The sequence below is a fragment of the Musca autumnalis genome, unplaced genomic scaffold (genome assembly GCF_047663935.1).
Source record: "Musca autumnalis isolate F117 unplaced genomic scaffold, ASM4766393v1 scaffold_5, whole genome shotgun sequence".
Lineage (NCBI taxonomy): Eukaryota > Metazoa > Arthropoda > Insecta > Diptera > Muscidae > Musca > Musca autumnalis.
The window spans coordinates 19,926,255-19,943,704 of NW_027412088.1; the positions used below are offsets into that span (position 1 = coordinate 19,926,255).

Sequence of the window (17,450 nt, forward strand, 5' to 3'; positions counted from 1 at the left end):
TTGGTCCAAACGTTTGATCTCCTTATATTTTGTCCAAGTTTAGTTTAACTTCTAAAATGGCCCATATATGTCCTCTACAAAAGTTCAACGTTTGTGCCTAATGCACTATTCGCAAGTCCATACTTCTTGAGCAAACAGCCCGAAGTGTGTAAAAACCCCCTATGGCACCATATGTTGTGGCTGGAGATCCACTTCCATAACGGTCAATGTCGATCCATTCCATTTAGTATCTCCTCCGCAAAACGGAGGAGGGTTCAAACGCCCAAAATTTTTAAACCCCCTAAATACATACGTATTTTGGGTAAAAATTGTTTCAATATACACTGGCTTATGGGCACTTTACACGATATGTTTTTTACATATGAGTTGTCACTTTGCATATACATTTTGTATGGCAGAAGTGACAACTCATATGTAAAAAACATACCGTGTAAAGTACCCCTTAGGCTATATCTCTGTCGGCAAAGCCGCCTGATACTTTTTTACTTGTTCAATAAAGCGTTTCAAGCCTTATCTTATTAGTAGGTTGTAACAGGTTTGAATATTCTACAAGAATGTCCGCCAAATTATACTAAAGATGTCTAAATATTCCAATTCTATACATAGCCTAAACATCAGCAAATCCCAGTTAACTAAATTGATATGTAAAAATGTGTTAATTAAAAATGTTAGAACATTCTCAGTAATCAAATTGAATTCGCTGGAAAATAAATTATGTTATACCCAAATTCATTTAAAATGTGATAAACATAGTTTGATCTGAACATCTACATACCTACAACCAACCAAAAATAGACAAAAAGAAATCCAACACTTAATTAAATAAAGCAAAAAAACCGAAAACATAATTAATTGCCATCACAAAGTGTATCCTCTCAAATCAACAGCTGTCTAAAGGTCTAACCAAAGAAAAAATATGATTTGTGTTTAAATGTTTATTTTTCTGTTTGTATTGCAGCGGCATAAAATTCTCTAAAAAAATTTAGTGTTTCTATGATTAATGCAAAAAAGCAAAAACGTCAACTAAAATTATGAACGATTAACAAGTGTTTACGATTTTTGTGACAAAACAAATCGAAGCAAAAAAAGAAACAAACAAACGCCGTAGAGCAACGAGACACCTGGACAAGAACAACAACAACAAAAATGGAAAATAATTATAAATTAACAATTAACACAACAAATGCCGAACAACATCGCGGTTCGGTGTCATCGACAAATTCATTGGAGGTGCCAGCAACACCAACACGTTCACCCAAAAAGGTGTCATTCTCTGATGATTTGCCCTATGATAATGAAGGCGATAAAGTCAACCATCATAATAGCAACAACTACTCCATGTCAAAAACAAGTGATAAAATGATTAATAGCTTAAATCTCAATAGTACAACTACCTCGGATCAGCAACAAATGAATACCTCAACGACAACAACCACAAGTGCAGCACCAATTGTGGTGCAACACCACATGGAGTTAAAGTTGGAAAAAGAGTCACCCCCAGCAGCAGCAGCACAAAGTCCAGTTGAGTTTATGTTAATGCAAGCCGCACAGTATTTAGAAAAAATGCATGCTCCCGCCGCTACTGCAAAGGTACCACAACAAAACGAATCTCAGAGTAACAATCAGCATCAGGCCCACGATAGCCATAAGTTTAAAAGTAGTCTAAACATAGATTTAGTTGATGGTGGTGGTGGTGGTGGTAAATATGACTCAGGAAACGGAACACCTCAAACAGCGCAAGCAACAGCCGCCACAAAACTGTCTTATACGCCACCCTCTCCAACCCCGGCAATATTATCACTGCATGGAGATATTACTTCTCGCTCTGGCTCCGCATCACCCACAGGACTGTCAACAACCTCCACAGCTGCAGCACGTTCAATAAAATCCTCCATGTCATCCTCAGAATCCACAACATCTTTGGAACCGCCCTATAAACCACCCAGATCTTCAGTGTTGAATAGCAATAACAACAACAACAATTCAAATACGAATAACATCAGCCCCTCTAACTTAGTTGGGCAAGATTCTTCAAATATGCAAGAAATTAGCGAAGAACAAGCCGAACATGCCATCAAATACATGGAACGCTACAATCTCAATTTAGATAGAAACAACTGCAGTGCCATGGAATTGGAAGCGAAACGTGATAAAATTCGTTGGTTATTAATTTCTGAATGCAGTGCTCTGCTGGGTGAGGGGAAACACACGCGAGAAGGCTTTCGCAAGCTGTTTCTGCAAGAGGTAAGTCTCCATTGGAATACATTTCTGTAGTTTTAAGTTCTAATTGGAATTATATTCCATGGTGTCAGCAAACAATAGAAGATAGATAACTGAACTGTAACACATTGTTGATTCCGAAAACTTAAGGGCAAAAAGTACCTCATTTGTAATTGCTTTTGATCTACATGCTCTCTGTTTGCATTCCTATCCATCTTGCTGTATATGTGTGTAGATATGTGTATACGAGTATATCGAGGCTAGCATGAAGTGTAGCAAAACAAGCGTGTTATTGCTTTGACTCATCCATTAGTTGTGCCCCGTGCGAACTTTATTAATATTAGCAACACGTTTACGACCACTTAAGTGAAGAGCAAACTGTTCGTTGGGGGATTACTTTCCAAAATAGTTGTCTCGACAAAATTTCTTTATTAAAATTGTAAAACATATGCAAACAATTGTTAATAGAGCTGTTAATGTGTCATAAAGAAATCTGAAGCTAGGCAAAGCACCAGATTACCTGAAAATAGTTGACAAAATAGAGGTGTATTGTAAGGTCAGTAAGAAATCAATCTTGATCATATAGCATAAAATCTTTTAATATAAAATGTAACAAGTAAAAAGTATCAGTCGGCTTTGCCAAGGGAGATATACCCTCAGCCTGTGTGGATAGAAATACTTTTTTCCCAAAAAAACCTATGTATTTAGGGGGGTTTTCAAAATTTTGGGCGTATGAACCCATAAAAATATGGATAGGATTAAAGCGCAAAAAGTTGCGGGAATATCGATAGATAGGGCTTTTTTACCATACTAACCTACGAAAAACATAATATCATAATAACCACACAAAAACGTTGAACATTTGTGTGGGTGGTATCCAGAGGATCGTCGGACAGATAGGGCCCAAATTTGAATATAAACTTAGATCCAAAGTTTGGACCAAATCGGTTGCTACGTCTATGAGAAATCGCGCGTTCCATTTTAGCGAATATTTTCGAACTTTTTCGAAAAAATATTACGATATCCAAAGTGTGGACGAACGTAGTATTCTGTTCGATCTCTCCAGTCACTACATATGGTGCCATAGGGGCTTTTTACAACTTTCTCAAGAAGTATGGACTTACCCCTGAAAAAACTTTTAGTGTTGTAATTGAGGCTGCGAATGCAAGTTGCTTCAACAAAAATCAAAGTGATTCGAGAGCAGGTCTTAAAGTGAATTTATCCAAAAATTTGTATGGGAGGTACCCGAAGGAGTGGACAAATATAGTCCACATTCAAACCTGACCTACATCTGGTAGATATATTAGGATGTGTAAAGTATGGACCAAATCGGTGTCTCCTATCAAGAGTTATCGTGCGCACAATATTTCCGAACATTTTTGAACTTTTGTGGGAGAAGTACCGGAAGGAGTGGACCGATATGTCTTATCTTCGAACTTAAACCAAGGTTGCACAAAATATTACGGAGGACCGAATCGGCAGATCCGTTCGAGAGTTATCTTGCGCTCCAACCACTACACACGGTGTCATATTTGTTTTTTTGCACCATTTAAGGCTATTTTCTCAAGAAGTATGGACTTGCCCCTAATGAAACTTGTACCGTCGTATGGGGGGCAGTGAATACAAGTTGCTACAACAAGAATCAAAGCGGTTCGAGAGCAGGCCCTAAACGGAACTTTTCCGAAATTTTGTGTGGGAGGTACCCGAAGGACTGGACCGATTGAGTCCATATTAAAACCTTATCTAAGTCTAGTACACATTTCACGATGGGCAAAGTATGGACCAAATCGGTTACTCCCTTCAAGAGTTATCGTGCTCACTAATTTTCCGAACATTTTCGAACTTTTGTGGGGGAGGTACCGGAAGGAATGGACCGATATGGCTCATCTTCGAACTTAAACTAAGTTTGGATAAAATATTACGAAAGCCAACATTTGAATCGAATCGGTTCAACCGTTCGAGAGTTATCGTGCGCACCAGCCAGCCAGCCAGACAGACGGACCGACATGGCTAAATTAACTCCAAATTGTCTGAAACACATTTCGCCAAACATACTTGGGGTCTAAAACCATTATTTCGATGAGGCACATTTTGCCCGTATGAAAACCTAAAGGCTGAGGGTATAAAAATGTGAAAATTGGATATATTACTGACTTTTGCGATATCTCGGTTTTTTGCCCACTTACGCCAACATACTTTACATCAATATAAAGGCTGGGATTTGAACCCACATCCTTGAAAAACATATCAAAAAATGTTGTCATGGCGTGTTAGCGTTCAAAGCCAAAACTCATAACTTCAAAGTCAGCGCAAAAAGCGTTTGTCGTGAAGAAAATACATTTCTGTGGCCAAGTATCCGCGTTAATGTACAAAAACACATTTGCATTTGAAAAACGATAAGTTCTAGGACAGAGAAGCCATTACATAGTCGATACGTCCGAAGATTTGCTTTACCACCAATGAAACCAGGTAACGTAATTTGGTGACTATGTGGGTTCGAGTCCTTGGCTTTCCTTTTTCACTTGCAAATAATTTCAGATCATCAAGCTTAACTCTAAACGAGAAAATTAACAAAAATCATTAAAAATGATCTTCGCCCTAAAAAGGCAAAATTTCAAAAAAATAAAGGAGATCTTTTCTTCTTCAATTGACGGATTTTCCTTTTGGAATACTCCTACCAGAAGCGGAGATATTCGCATAAAAAAAACGTTGACTTTTCTCCACATAAGCTTTTTGCTTATTCCGACTCCTGAATATTACACTATGCAACACTGAAAATGCAAACAACTTCTAGTATGCATTTTTTGAAAGTAGATATTGAGACAACAAAAAACCCTAACAGGGTTTTCTCTTGTCAGATCCAGTTCGGATTTTATTGCCTCATCTATACCGGGCAAAAACTACAGTTTGTTGCATTTATCGGTCCTTTATCTCAGAAACGATTAGGAATTTGGCCTTACTTTGTTTGGCAATATTGTAGCCCTAAACTAGTAGAACTTATCTTTTGAACAGACCACATAAGAAAAACTCCATCTAGGGCATCAAAATCGATCAAATATAGACAATTTTACACAATTACTGAAATTCTGGTCAGTATCGGCTAAACTATTGGGAGTTGAACCAAGTAACCTTTTGCAAAAATCTTCCAAATAAAATTTTCAACAATTCTAAAATGCTTACTTCATGTTGTTTCAGCCGTATTTTGCATCATATCTTTTACAGCACGTATTTCAAACACAGTTCACACCAACAGTTTATTCTCCCATTTCGGATTTCACTGCCTTTTATTGATATTTTTATTAAATCGTCGTTGAAAAATGTACGTAAAACAATGGCATAGAGGCATTTTACAACAATGACATGTTCTGAAGAGTCGTGTATTACATTCCAGGGAATATTTTTCCAAAAATCTTCAGAAAAAATTAACGGTTTTGGAGATACGGTGTAAAATGTATGCAAATTGTGGAATTTTCGCATATATTTTGAAATTTGAGGCAATAAATGTAGTTTTTCGATTTAATTATTTCTCCAAATATTTTATTCTTGTCCTTATCTACAAATTTGCTTCCGATGTCAGAAGAAGATTCACATTGGTTTCAGAGATATAGTCCCGAATTTCTTTAAAACCCCAATATTTGACCATATTTATATGGGGCCATAAAATCCGAGCTGGATCTGACACAACAAAACCCAACTAGGGTTTCCTGTCGTTTGGGTCTGTACTTTCAAAAAATCCTCAGTTCGAATTGTTTGCACAAAATCACCTTAAAAATGTTGCACAGTGGAATATAAAAAAAAACAAATAAACCATATTTAATATAGAAATGGCGAACACTGAAAACTTTGTTGCACTAAGCACTAATACCAATTATAACCAATATTGAATTTTATTTAAGTACTGTTCGAACCATTTTAGTTCGATTTTCAAAAAAAAAATGAAATGCATGAGGGGCTTTCTGTCATCTGAAGGTAAAACATTCTTGTAAACAAATAAACCCAAGACCAATTATAGTACCATTTAGTACTTTTGGTAGCCTAATAGTAGTAATTTCCGATACCATTTCAGTAGATTGAAGGTACGTATTTCTTAAAACACGTCCATGACCCAACATTACACACCAATACTCGCGCTAACTCAAAAAAATACTAATTTCAGCTCTGTCCCTACACCCTACAACAAATTGAGTAGCACTTAGTAATTTTCGTATACCATATATGGTACGTATTTCCACAACCGCATATCTCAATCCTACTTACTTACTTGCGCACAGAACATTTGTTCCATAAGCCGAACTAAGGATAGATTTCCATTTTCCCCGATCTCTAGCAATCGCTTCCCAGTTAATGGGAATACCACGATCTTCGATGTCATCTTTCACCTGTTCTTTCCATCGAAGTCTTGCCTCGTCTGGTTTACCACCTTGTGGCTCATGTGCATACACCTTTTTAGTGTGGGAATCATCGTTCATTTTTATGACATGACCAAGCCAACGCAATCGCTGTAACTCAATACGCTTAACTATGTCCATGTCAGTATATATCTGGTAGTCCAAAGTATCATCTATTTGCCAATATTATTCGTCTCCTTATTTCAGAACTGATGTCATTTGTTTTATTTGATGCATTGCGCGTCGATACCATAAATTTCGTCTTATCTCCGTTCACTGGTATCCCTACTCTAGCAGATTCTTCTTCTATTCTTATAAAGCTGTTAATCACTGTTTGTTCCGATCGACCTATGATGTCGATGTCGTCGACATAAGCTAGCAGCATGTGGTTCTTATTGTATATCGAGCCATTTCTGTTTGTCTCAGCTTGAAGAACCTCAGAGAGGTTCTTCCCTATTTTAACTGATGATCGCGTTTTTGTTATCGTCATCTTGCAAATTCGTATCAGCTTTGCGGGGATACCAAACTCAGTCATGGTCTGATATACTTTTGTACGTAATGGACTGTCAAAGGCAGCCTTCTAGTCCACAAAAAGATGGTAGGTGTCGATCTGTTTCTCTTAGGATGAAAACCTGTTCAATGGTGGATTTGTCAGGTCTAAAGTCGCATTGATATGGGCCTATTATACCGTTGACTATTGGCTTTAGACGTTCGCATAGTATACTGGATATAATTTTATAGCCGATGGGGAGCAGACGTATGCCTCTATAATTGGAACATACAGTCTTATCTCCTTTTTTATGCACGGGGCACAGGATACTCAACTTCCAATCATCAGGCATACTTTCCTCCCGCCATATGGTGTTAATGAGCTTGTGCATGCATCTTATCAACTCGTCCCCTCCGGTTTTGAACAGCTCAGCCGGTAGCCCATCAGCTCCTGCCGCCTTATTATTTTTCAATCTACTTATTGCCGTCATAACCTCACTATGGCTGGGCGGAATGCATTCAATTCCGTCATCTGGGATTGGTGCTGTCGCCTCGTCATCATCGCTGCTGCTTGTTATCAATAACTTAGAAAAATGTTCTTTCCATGCCTTGAGTACACTTTCGATATCAGTTACCAGGTTTCCTTGTTCGTCTCTACAGGAGAATGTGCCATCAGTTTGACGTTTCACTCTTTGGTAGAATTTTCTGGGTTCCTTTTGACTCCTGTACATCTCGATTTCTCACATTCGCGCTTTTCCATTTCTCTCTTCTTTCTGCGGAAAAGACGTTTTTCCTCTATTCTTTTCCCCCGATATCGCTCTAGCGTGCTACGTGTTGCTACTGATAGTAATGTAGCTTTGTGCGCTGCATTCTTTTCTTTAGTAGCAGTACGACACTCTTCATCGTACCATGTGTTCTTTGGTGAAGGTTTTTCGTATCCAAGCAAAGTTCTTGCAGCTGTGTGCATGGATTGGGAAATCCTTTGCCATTGTGATTTTATGTTATCGGGAAAAGGAGTACTTATTAGGGTTATGACTTTTTTACAACCTCATATCCCTGTATCATAGCGTGGTGAGTTTTGCCATAAGATTACATAAAATCTTAATTATAAGGTGATTCGGTGAAAAAACCTCACGCACAAAATGATTTTAAAATTTGAATTTATCAAAATTATGGACAATTTTTTGAAGTCACTGAAAACAGATATATAATTGAAAATAAACTTTAGATCCACATGAGATAATTAAAATGACATAAAATTTATTTCTTACTATTTTTCTTCAATTCTGAGAATCGTGAAAATGTCGTAAACGCTTTTATTCAAAAAATACTTTTTTAACAAAAAACAAAAAATTTAAAATTTTTTCAAAGTGGCTTTTTTCGCGACTTTTTTAATGTTTGAATGAAACAAACGTTATTATAGTTATTAGTAAGCTTATATTTATTCATTCGTGCAACAACAAATAATTTTTTGAAAAAAAATTTTTTTTCATTTCATATATTTTTTCAAAAAATTATTTTTTTAAAATCGATTTGTGCGTGAACTTTTTTTATATTTCAATGGAATAAACGATAGCATAGTGATTAATAGGCAAAAGTTCATTCATCCCTGCTACAGGAAATCATTTTTGAGGAAAAATGTCAAAAAGTCATAACCCTAGTACTTATATTCAACAATTGCGTTAGTTGAGTGGAATATGCTGTGATTGTCTCCTGGGATTGCAGCTTTTCGATATCCAGCTTTCTCGCTGTGTTAGAACGAATTTTATTCGCTACGTTCAGCCGCGTGTGTACCTTGGCTGCAACAAGGTAGTGATCCGAGTCGATGTTTGCTCCTCGAAATGATCTCACGTCCAGCACACACGTCGCATGCCTTCCATCTATCACAACATGATCAGTTTGGTTTCTTGTTTTATGATCTGGTGACTTCCATGTGACCTTGTGTATATCGGGATGTCTAAACTTGGTGCTGCTAATTATCATATTCCTGGCAGCTGCGAAATCAATCAGCCTCATTCCGTTATCGGATATTTCACTGTGGAGACTAAATTTACCGATTGTAGGGCCAATGATATTCTCCTTTCCAATTTTTGCATTAAAGTCAACTAGAATGATTTTAATGTCATGGACAGGGCATCGATCATACGATCCTTAAAACGTTTGCGGGGGTCGTCAACATTTGGGGGATTTCTATTTTCCTTTGTTTTTTTCACGGTAGTAGGCTTTTTTATAAGGGAGGGTTACCAAACCTTCGCCTAAACCCTCGTCCTTTCTCATCCGGGCTTAGGACCGGCAATGGCGGTCCTACGCTGACATTAATACAAAATTAAAACAGTAATCTCAATTTTAGGATTCCAGCTCTATTTGTTCAGCCAAATCCAAATTGTACAAAATTTAGTACCATTTAGTACTCTTCGTACCCATAAGTAAAATTTTCCAAAACTACCTGAATCAAACAATCCAACAGTAATCTTAATTTCAAATTCCAGGATTGCAGCTCTATTCGATCACCCAAATCCAAATTGGACCAAAATTTGGTACTTTTCGTATCATAAGTACCAATTTCCAAAACATCGTCAATCCTACACTTCAACAATAGTCCTAATTACAAATTTAGGGTTCCAGCTTTATCCGTTCGCTCAAATCCAAATTGTACTCAATTTAGTACCACTTAGTACTTTTCTAACCCATAATTACGAGTTTCCAAAACTACCTAAATCCTACACTCCAATAGCACACGGTGCTCTTGAAACAACTTTAAATAGAAGGTGCTTACACCTGGAAACTGTTTGCGGATTCTGAAACTATAATGTTTATAGATGAGAAAAATAAAAAAAAACAAAAAACAAAAAATCCCGGAGCGCTTTTTAATTAAATCGCGATTCAAGTTGACATTTTTAGGGGTTTTTTAGGTTTTAATGATTTTGCTTGGAAGCCGCAAGCCTTATCGAAATAGGACTAAAGAAATTGTTGTAGCTATGAAAATTCTCTACAAGATTCACCTTTACGATAATTTCGTAGATTTTACCGTTATTGAGATATGTCATACATGGTGCGCCTTAACTAAGTTTAAGTGAAAACCGCTTACACCTGGTAAGTTTTTGAAACAACAATGTTCATAGGTGAGAAAAATCCTAAAACAAGAGAAAATTGCTGGAGGGATTTTTAAATAAATCGCTGTCAAAGTTCACATTTTTACGTTTATTATAGGTTTACGCGATTTTGCTTGGAAACTGCAAGTCCTATCGGAATGGGGCTAAAGAAAATTTTGTAGAGATATAGAAGTTCAGGTCACATTTTCATGTTTTTTTTTTGTTAGGTTTTCACGATTTGCTTGAAAACGGTAAGTCTTATCAAAATGGGACTAGAGAAAATCTTATAGTAAATTATAAATTCTCTATAAGATTGTTTTTACTAATTTTTTCCTAGGTTGTACCATTTTTAGATATTTAAGTTTTAGTTGGAAAATTGCAGTCATGACCTTGTTTTATAAGGAGACGTTACAGTCAATGCATTGTGCCAATTTGAACCTCTATATCTAACGGTAAAACCTACGAAATTATCATATCGCGATTTATTTAAAAAGCGCTCCGGCGATTTTTTTTTTTGTTTTTTGATTTTTCTCGTCTATGAACATTGTAGACTCAGAATCCGCAAAAACTTCCCACGTCTAAACACCTTCCTTTTAAAGTTGTTTCAAGAGCACCGTGAGCAATTTTAGTTCCAAATTTCAGGGTTCTTAGTGTCTTTAATTTTTCGCTCGTCTTTAATACTCCTGCAGTTTCTTCTTGTAATTTTTAAAAAAATAAATTTGACAATCCAAATAAACTTTTTTAAGTATTTTTCCTAAGCCTTTCTTCAAACTCAATTTTTCCCATATTGCATTGCCTCCGTTACACAACATTTCTTTACATTTCGTGCAATAGTCCATGCATCTTCTTCCAAAGTGATTGACAACTTCATAGTGGATGACCTTCACATATGTTCATCATTAATTCCTGTTCCATCCATCACTTTGTGGGCTAATTTCCATATGCACTGGGGAATAAATATAAATTCCATTTCATGAAATACCAATATTTACGAGTGAGTGTTTCTTAATAATCGTGTTACACGATTGGCATCGCTGCACTGCTGCATGCAAAGAAGGTGCAGAACATTAACATAAAATCTTCATTTAATAGCCATTTGTTTATGAAAGGCAATGGCGGTGGGTTGTGTGGATGTTAGGTGGTGCATCTTCATCAATAAACGACTGTTGTGTATAACCCACACCTGGTGGGCCATTGTCGTCATTGATGCACTAGCTGCAACTAGCGCATCATCATCAACATCAGCAGTACCTCCATTTAATGTAAGACATGTTCCACCACATTAACAATCAACAAAACTATTAGCCAAACAACAATTGGAAGCTGATGTCTGGCGTTTATCTATTGACTCTTAAATTACATTTAATCGGTTTTTGCTAAAAATTTCTTCAGCCTCATCAGCTTCCTCTTCTTCAGCCTCAGCCTCATCGTCGTCGTCTTTGAAATAAATTATGGATGTTTGTATGTTCATCAACTAACTGACTGGCTGACTGACTGACTCAAGCTGCGGCTGCACATTATCGCCTAACAGTTCATTAATATTTAATGATTTCAATCAACTGATGATGGCAATTGACTGGTGGTGCGCCGATGTTCATGTTCTGGATGAATGATGTCTATTTGAAAGAAAAACAAGAGAAATAAACATCAGCGAATTAACTAAAACAACACCAAGTGTTGTATTGACCGCTGTCGCCTCCGCCACGCCACTCCAGTACAAGACACGACAACTATGTGTTAGCATTGTTTTGTTTTAAAGCATGTTTAGCTCACAGCTGAGTTAGGTGAGGTGCCACTTTTGTATATTATTTCCTACTGACAACTTCATCCATCCATCCATCATCAATAAAAATACCATGCTATGCTAGACTTAATCCTATTTTTAAATTAGCATTAATTTCGAGTGTTCCCTAAGCGCATCGTATTCGTTTTATTTAAATGTACTTAATTCTGTGCAAGATCTAAAAGCCATAATAAAAGGTCTGCTATTCCATAGATGCAGGGATGGTGCGTTTGATAATTTTTTTAGGTTTTTAAAAGTCCAAAAGTTGTAAACGTCTAATTCGTCATATCTTAATATATAAAAGAGCTTAGTGAAGAGTGACTGACTGCCATATAGGTCTTCGGTTTCATAGAAGATATCTTGAGAAAGTTCTTCTTTTCAATAGGAGAGCTCTCGAAGGTTTCTATTCCAATAGGAGACCGGTTGAAAGCTTTTCTATTCCATAGGAGACCTTTCGAGTCTCGTATAGGAGGTCAGAAATCCCTTAATTAAAATGCCTTAGTAAATGTGGTTCACTGAGAAGAAGATAGACGATATCTTGAGAGGTTTTTTTTCGTACTTATGGGTACGGAAAGTACTAAATTTGATACAATTTGGATTTGACAGAACGGATAGAGCTGGAATCCTGAAATTTAGAATTAAGAATACTGTTGGACTGTAGGCTTGAGGGAGTTTCGAAAATTCGTACTTGTTCGTACTGTGACGCCGTGTTTTCACTTTGAAGCTGGGGTATGCTCAGCGTGAGGCCAGGGTCGTCACAACAATTTATTTTGATTTAGAGACATTAGAGAGAGAAATACATCAGTTGATTTCCTTTTTTTCATAATACGTTAGAAACACACTTTATTAACTATTTTTATCACACTAACACTGCACATATTTAGCACAGCATCGTTGTTCTGACAACTCAATATACTGGTACATAGATGGTAGGGTAAGTTTATATGCAGAAATGTTGGCACGAGATGATATGCTGGACGAGTCAGGTTTGATGTGGCTTGTACATGACGACAGCGGGACACAACAAATAGGGGACAAGGCGACAAATGGTGAAGGCACGGCGATTGGCAGCGACGTAAGCACAGCAACGGCGTCGGGATGTAGCAGTGACGGTCGGGTACGCGCTGTGGTGTTGTCGAAGTTCGTTTTACAACCCCACTCTACGAGACAGACACTATTTCTACGGCGTGTCGAGGTTGGTTTTACAACCCCACTCGACGAGACAAACACTAATGCTTCTGCGCGTCGAGGTTCGTTTGCACCCCACTCGACGAGACAGACACTATTTCTACGGTGCGTCGAGGTTCGTTTTACAACCCCACTCGACGAGGCAAACACTAATTCTTCTGCGCGTCGAGGTTCGTTTGCAACCCACTCGACGAGACAGACACTATTTCTACGGTGCGTCGATGTTCGGTTTACTACCCCACTCGACGAGACAAACACTAATTCTTCTGCGCGTCGAGGTTCGGTTGCACCCCACTCGACGAGACAGACACTATTTCTACAATTTGTCGAGGTTCGTTTGCACCCCACTCGACGAGACAGACACTAATTCTTCTACGCGTCGAGGTTCGTTTTACAACCCCACTCGACTATGTAGAAACTACTCTACTCTACTACCACACAAGCCGAGGTTCGTTTGCACACCACTTGACTCAACACCCGTCAACAGACGACTGCCCAGATTGTCTCCACAGCACCTCCTTTTACACCTGCTGGTGACAAGCCGGCGTTTGATTCACTTCTCATTGGCGTACTGAATATTAGTTTGGCTAGTTGACGCTAGGTGTTCCCCTCAAGGCATATTAGTTTCCTATATTACCACTAGGGGGCATTTGGACTGTTACATTTGAATTTTGATTTTGAAATAAATTCATTTTGTAAGAAAAATAGTTTATTGTAATCAAAAACGAGTACCTACGACTTTTGGGCGTTACAGTACTTGTGGAGTGTAGGACTGAGGTAGTTTTGAAATTCGTACTGATGTTCATGAAAAGTACTAAATGGTACTAAATTTTGTACAATTTGGATTTCGGATATGGAGGTAGTTTTGGAAATTCGTACTTATGTGTACAAAAAGGACTAGAGAGGACCTCTTGAAAGGTTTTCTGTTCCATAGAAGATATATTGAGATGTCTTGTGTTCCATAGAAAACCTGTTGAAAGGTCTTCTATTCAATAGAAAACATCTAGAGAGGTCTTCCATAGAAAACATCTGGAGGGGTCTTCTAATGCATAAAATAACTGCCGAAAGGTCTTCTATTCAACATAAGATATCTTGAGAGGTCTTCTATTCTTTAGAAGACATTGTGACGACGTATTTTCACTTCAAAGCTGGGGTAGGTTCAGCGGGGCCAGGGTCACAAAAATTTAATTGGTATAGGGCATTAGAGGAATGACACACAATTATTCTTTTCTTTCAAAAATGTTATAAACACTTCTTTAGTGATTAGTACTAAAATACACTTAACACAACACTATAATGAACACTATTATGATGCGTGGCTGGATTCGGCTGGAACGAAGTTTGAGCTTAAAAAGGGTAGATACTGATGGCAGGGCATTTAGCACGGCAGCGGGCGGTGGTTGTTGACGGAGAGGAATATTGACGACAGGATAGTTGGTGATGACTGTTGCGACGAATTCGGCACGGCGATGACCAAAGGACGTAGGCGTCAACGTGGCACCACATCGGTAAATATAGGTATCTAAAGCCAGGGGCACGGCAATCCCCCTCCTGACTCCAAACACACCGACACAAAATATGTCTAAAGTCAAGGGCACGTTATAAACCCCACTTGATTCTAAACAACACAACACAATATGCCTAAAGCCAAGGGCACGTTATAAACCCCACTTGACTCTAAACAACAACACAACTATTTTCTGTTTAGCCGAGGGCAACGTTATAAACCCCACTCAACTCCACAGAACTACCACTAAACTACTTCTACATTTGCCAAGGGAACGTTGTAAACCCCACTTAGCACACCAGCCATCAACTGACGACTGCCCCGAGTGTCTGTTTGCAGCCTCCTTTTATACCTGTTGGTGGCAGGCCAGCACAGCAACAAAACTGATTGTGTGATGACGTTTGGTAGTTCTGGTAATTGCCGCCAGGGTTACCGATGTTTATTTTGCTGTTGGTTAGTGCCTCCCATTACCACTAGGTGAGCCATTTTTTCCGTTAATTCAAATAATTTAAGTATTTTATTATATCAATGGAAATACGAAATAAATAAAATACTGATTGTAGTCAAAAACGAGGATATGGCTTTTGATCGTTACAACGTTTTAAAAAATCTATTGTAAAGAAGACTTCTTAAAATGTCTTCTCTATCATAGAAGATATTGTTACGGAATTAGGTTTGACTAATATTTTATTCCCCGATACGATTTGTACCAAATAAAACAGGGTTCGTTTTAGATTACGTTTCTACAATGCTTTATTTACTTTATTACACTTATTCGGAACCGACTTTAATTACTAAGCACACAGCTTGTCTCTAGTTTGCACGCAGCTATTTTTTAACCGATCTGTTCAGTTCAACGATTAAAACACAACTAACTCGCCGTTGCGGCTTCCACCTGTATTTACATCAAAATCCCCTCGTTCAAGAATATTCTAGAACACGTCTAGCAACACCTCGAAGCTGTGCAATGAACACATAGACGTGCATTCGCACTAAGCGAATAACCAGACTCACATACATGGGCGAAGATCAATACAAGCACAACAACAAACAAATGCAAGAAATAAAAAAGTAGCAAACTAAACGATAATTACATGATTATGGCAAAACAAACAAAAGCACATTAAAGAAAGGTAAAGTAAGAACTAGAATGATGAAGAGAATTCAACATGGTAGTTGTTGTTGCTTAAATAAAGTAACTGCGTAATAAAAACTTTACGTTACAATTCAAATTTTTAAATTAACGGAAATTAAACAAAATTAACTTAAATCTATCAGTTACATTCGTAACAATATTTTGAAAAGTATTTTATTTCGTAGAAAACTTGTTGGAAGATCTTCTATTGCATAGGGGACCTATTCAAAGGTTATCTGTTGTATATTGAGAGGTCTTCTGTTCCATTCGTCTATATAATATTTCTCCCGTTGAAAGGTCTTATATTGCAGAAAAGACCTTCCAAGAGTCTTTTGTTAAACAGGAGATGTCTTGAAAGGTCTTCTATTTAATAGAAGACCTGTCTTCTGTTTCATACCTGATACCTGTCTTCTTTTTCATAGGAAACCCTGTTAGAGGGTCTTTTGTTCCAAACAAGACCTCTTGCAGGTCTTCGGTTTCATAGAAGATATCTTGACAGGTTGTCTTTTCCATAGAAGATCTGCTGAAATTTCTTCTTTTCAATAGGAGAGCTCTCGAAGGTATTATATTCCAATAGAAGACCGGTTGAAAACTCTTCTATTCCAAAGGATACCTTTTGAACCTCGTATATTCCATAGAAGATATCTTTAGAGGTTTTCTGTTCTATAGAAGACGTCTTGAGAGGTCTTCTGTTCTATAGAAAATATCTTGAGAGGTATTCTATTCCATAGAAAACCTGGTGAAAGGTCTTCTATTGCAGAGAAGACCTCTTGAAAAGTCGTCTTTTCCATAGACGACCTCTTGATAGATCTTATATTCTATAGAAATCCTGTTGTCCTTTCAACACTCTCTTCTTCTCTGAATCGTCTTCTCTTCCATCGAAGATATCTTGAAAAGTATTCGACTGCAGAGAAGACCTGTTGGAAGTTTTTCTATTCCATAGGTCTTTCACAGGAAGTCTTCTATTGAAGGTAGAGTTGTACAATCTAGTTCATTTGAAAGATCTAGTTCAATAGCTCAGCTCTTTAAACTGAACTAGGTCAGTAATCTAGTTCATAGTTCACTGTCCAGTTCAATCATTCGGCTAAAATCGTTCACCGGCGGCTCTTAATCGGTCGTTTGATGAAAACGCATACATACACCAAATACAAGCAAACAAAAGACTAATATAATTTAACTACTCCATAACAAAAATATTACATTTACATAGTTTTATTGCATTCTTAAAGAAAGATTAATTCATTTTAGAAAAAAACATCCTTCATTTAGGTGGCTGGAAAAAAATTTTATGTTGTGTGTGTGTAGAAATTGTCATTGCGAAAAAGCTTTGTGCGTGTGTGTTTCTTTTTATGTTTTCCCTTTTTTTCTATCCAAAAAGGCAGATTCATTAGGTAATCGATTACATATTGTAATATGTTATGTCTCTATGTTTTTGTAGAAATCTTCATTTTCGGACTGCTATTCCATGTACCTTGATCCAAAACGTAAACAAACTGATCACATTACGAAGGCATCCCTTAACATAGACGACGCCGTCACTTTATGTATTTGTGAACGACTTGTTGAACTAAATTGTGAATCGTTCGTTGATCGTTCGGTCACCGACTGATTATAGTTCAGTGAACTATTGAACTATAATGAACTATAT

General features: G+C 37.4%; 1 protein-coding gene across 6 annotated transcripts in view; it reads left to right on the forward strand.

Annotated features, from left to right (window-relative positions):
* Nox (NADPH oxidase) overlaps positions 1-17,450 on the forward strand; it is a 74,701-nt gene that overhangs the window by 11,628 nt on the left and 45,623 nt on the right. For all 6 annotated transcript variants that reach the window (XM_073988093.1, XM_073988090.1, XM_073988091.1 and 3 more), the window contains exon 2: positions 959-2,244. In XM_073988093.1, coding sequence (XP_073844194.1) covers positions 1,147-2,244 — 1,098 coding nt within the window. In that variant the 5' untranslated portion in view covers positions 959-1,146. The remainder of the gene's footprint in view (positions 1-958; positions 2,245-17,450) is intronic.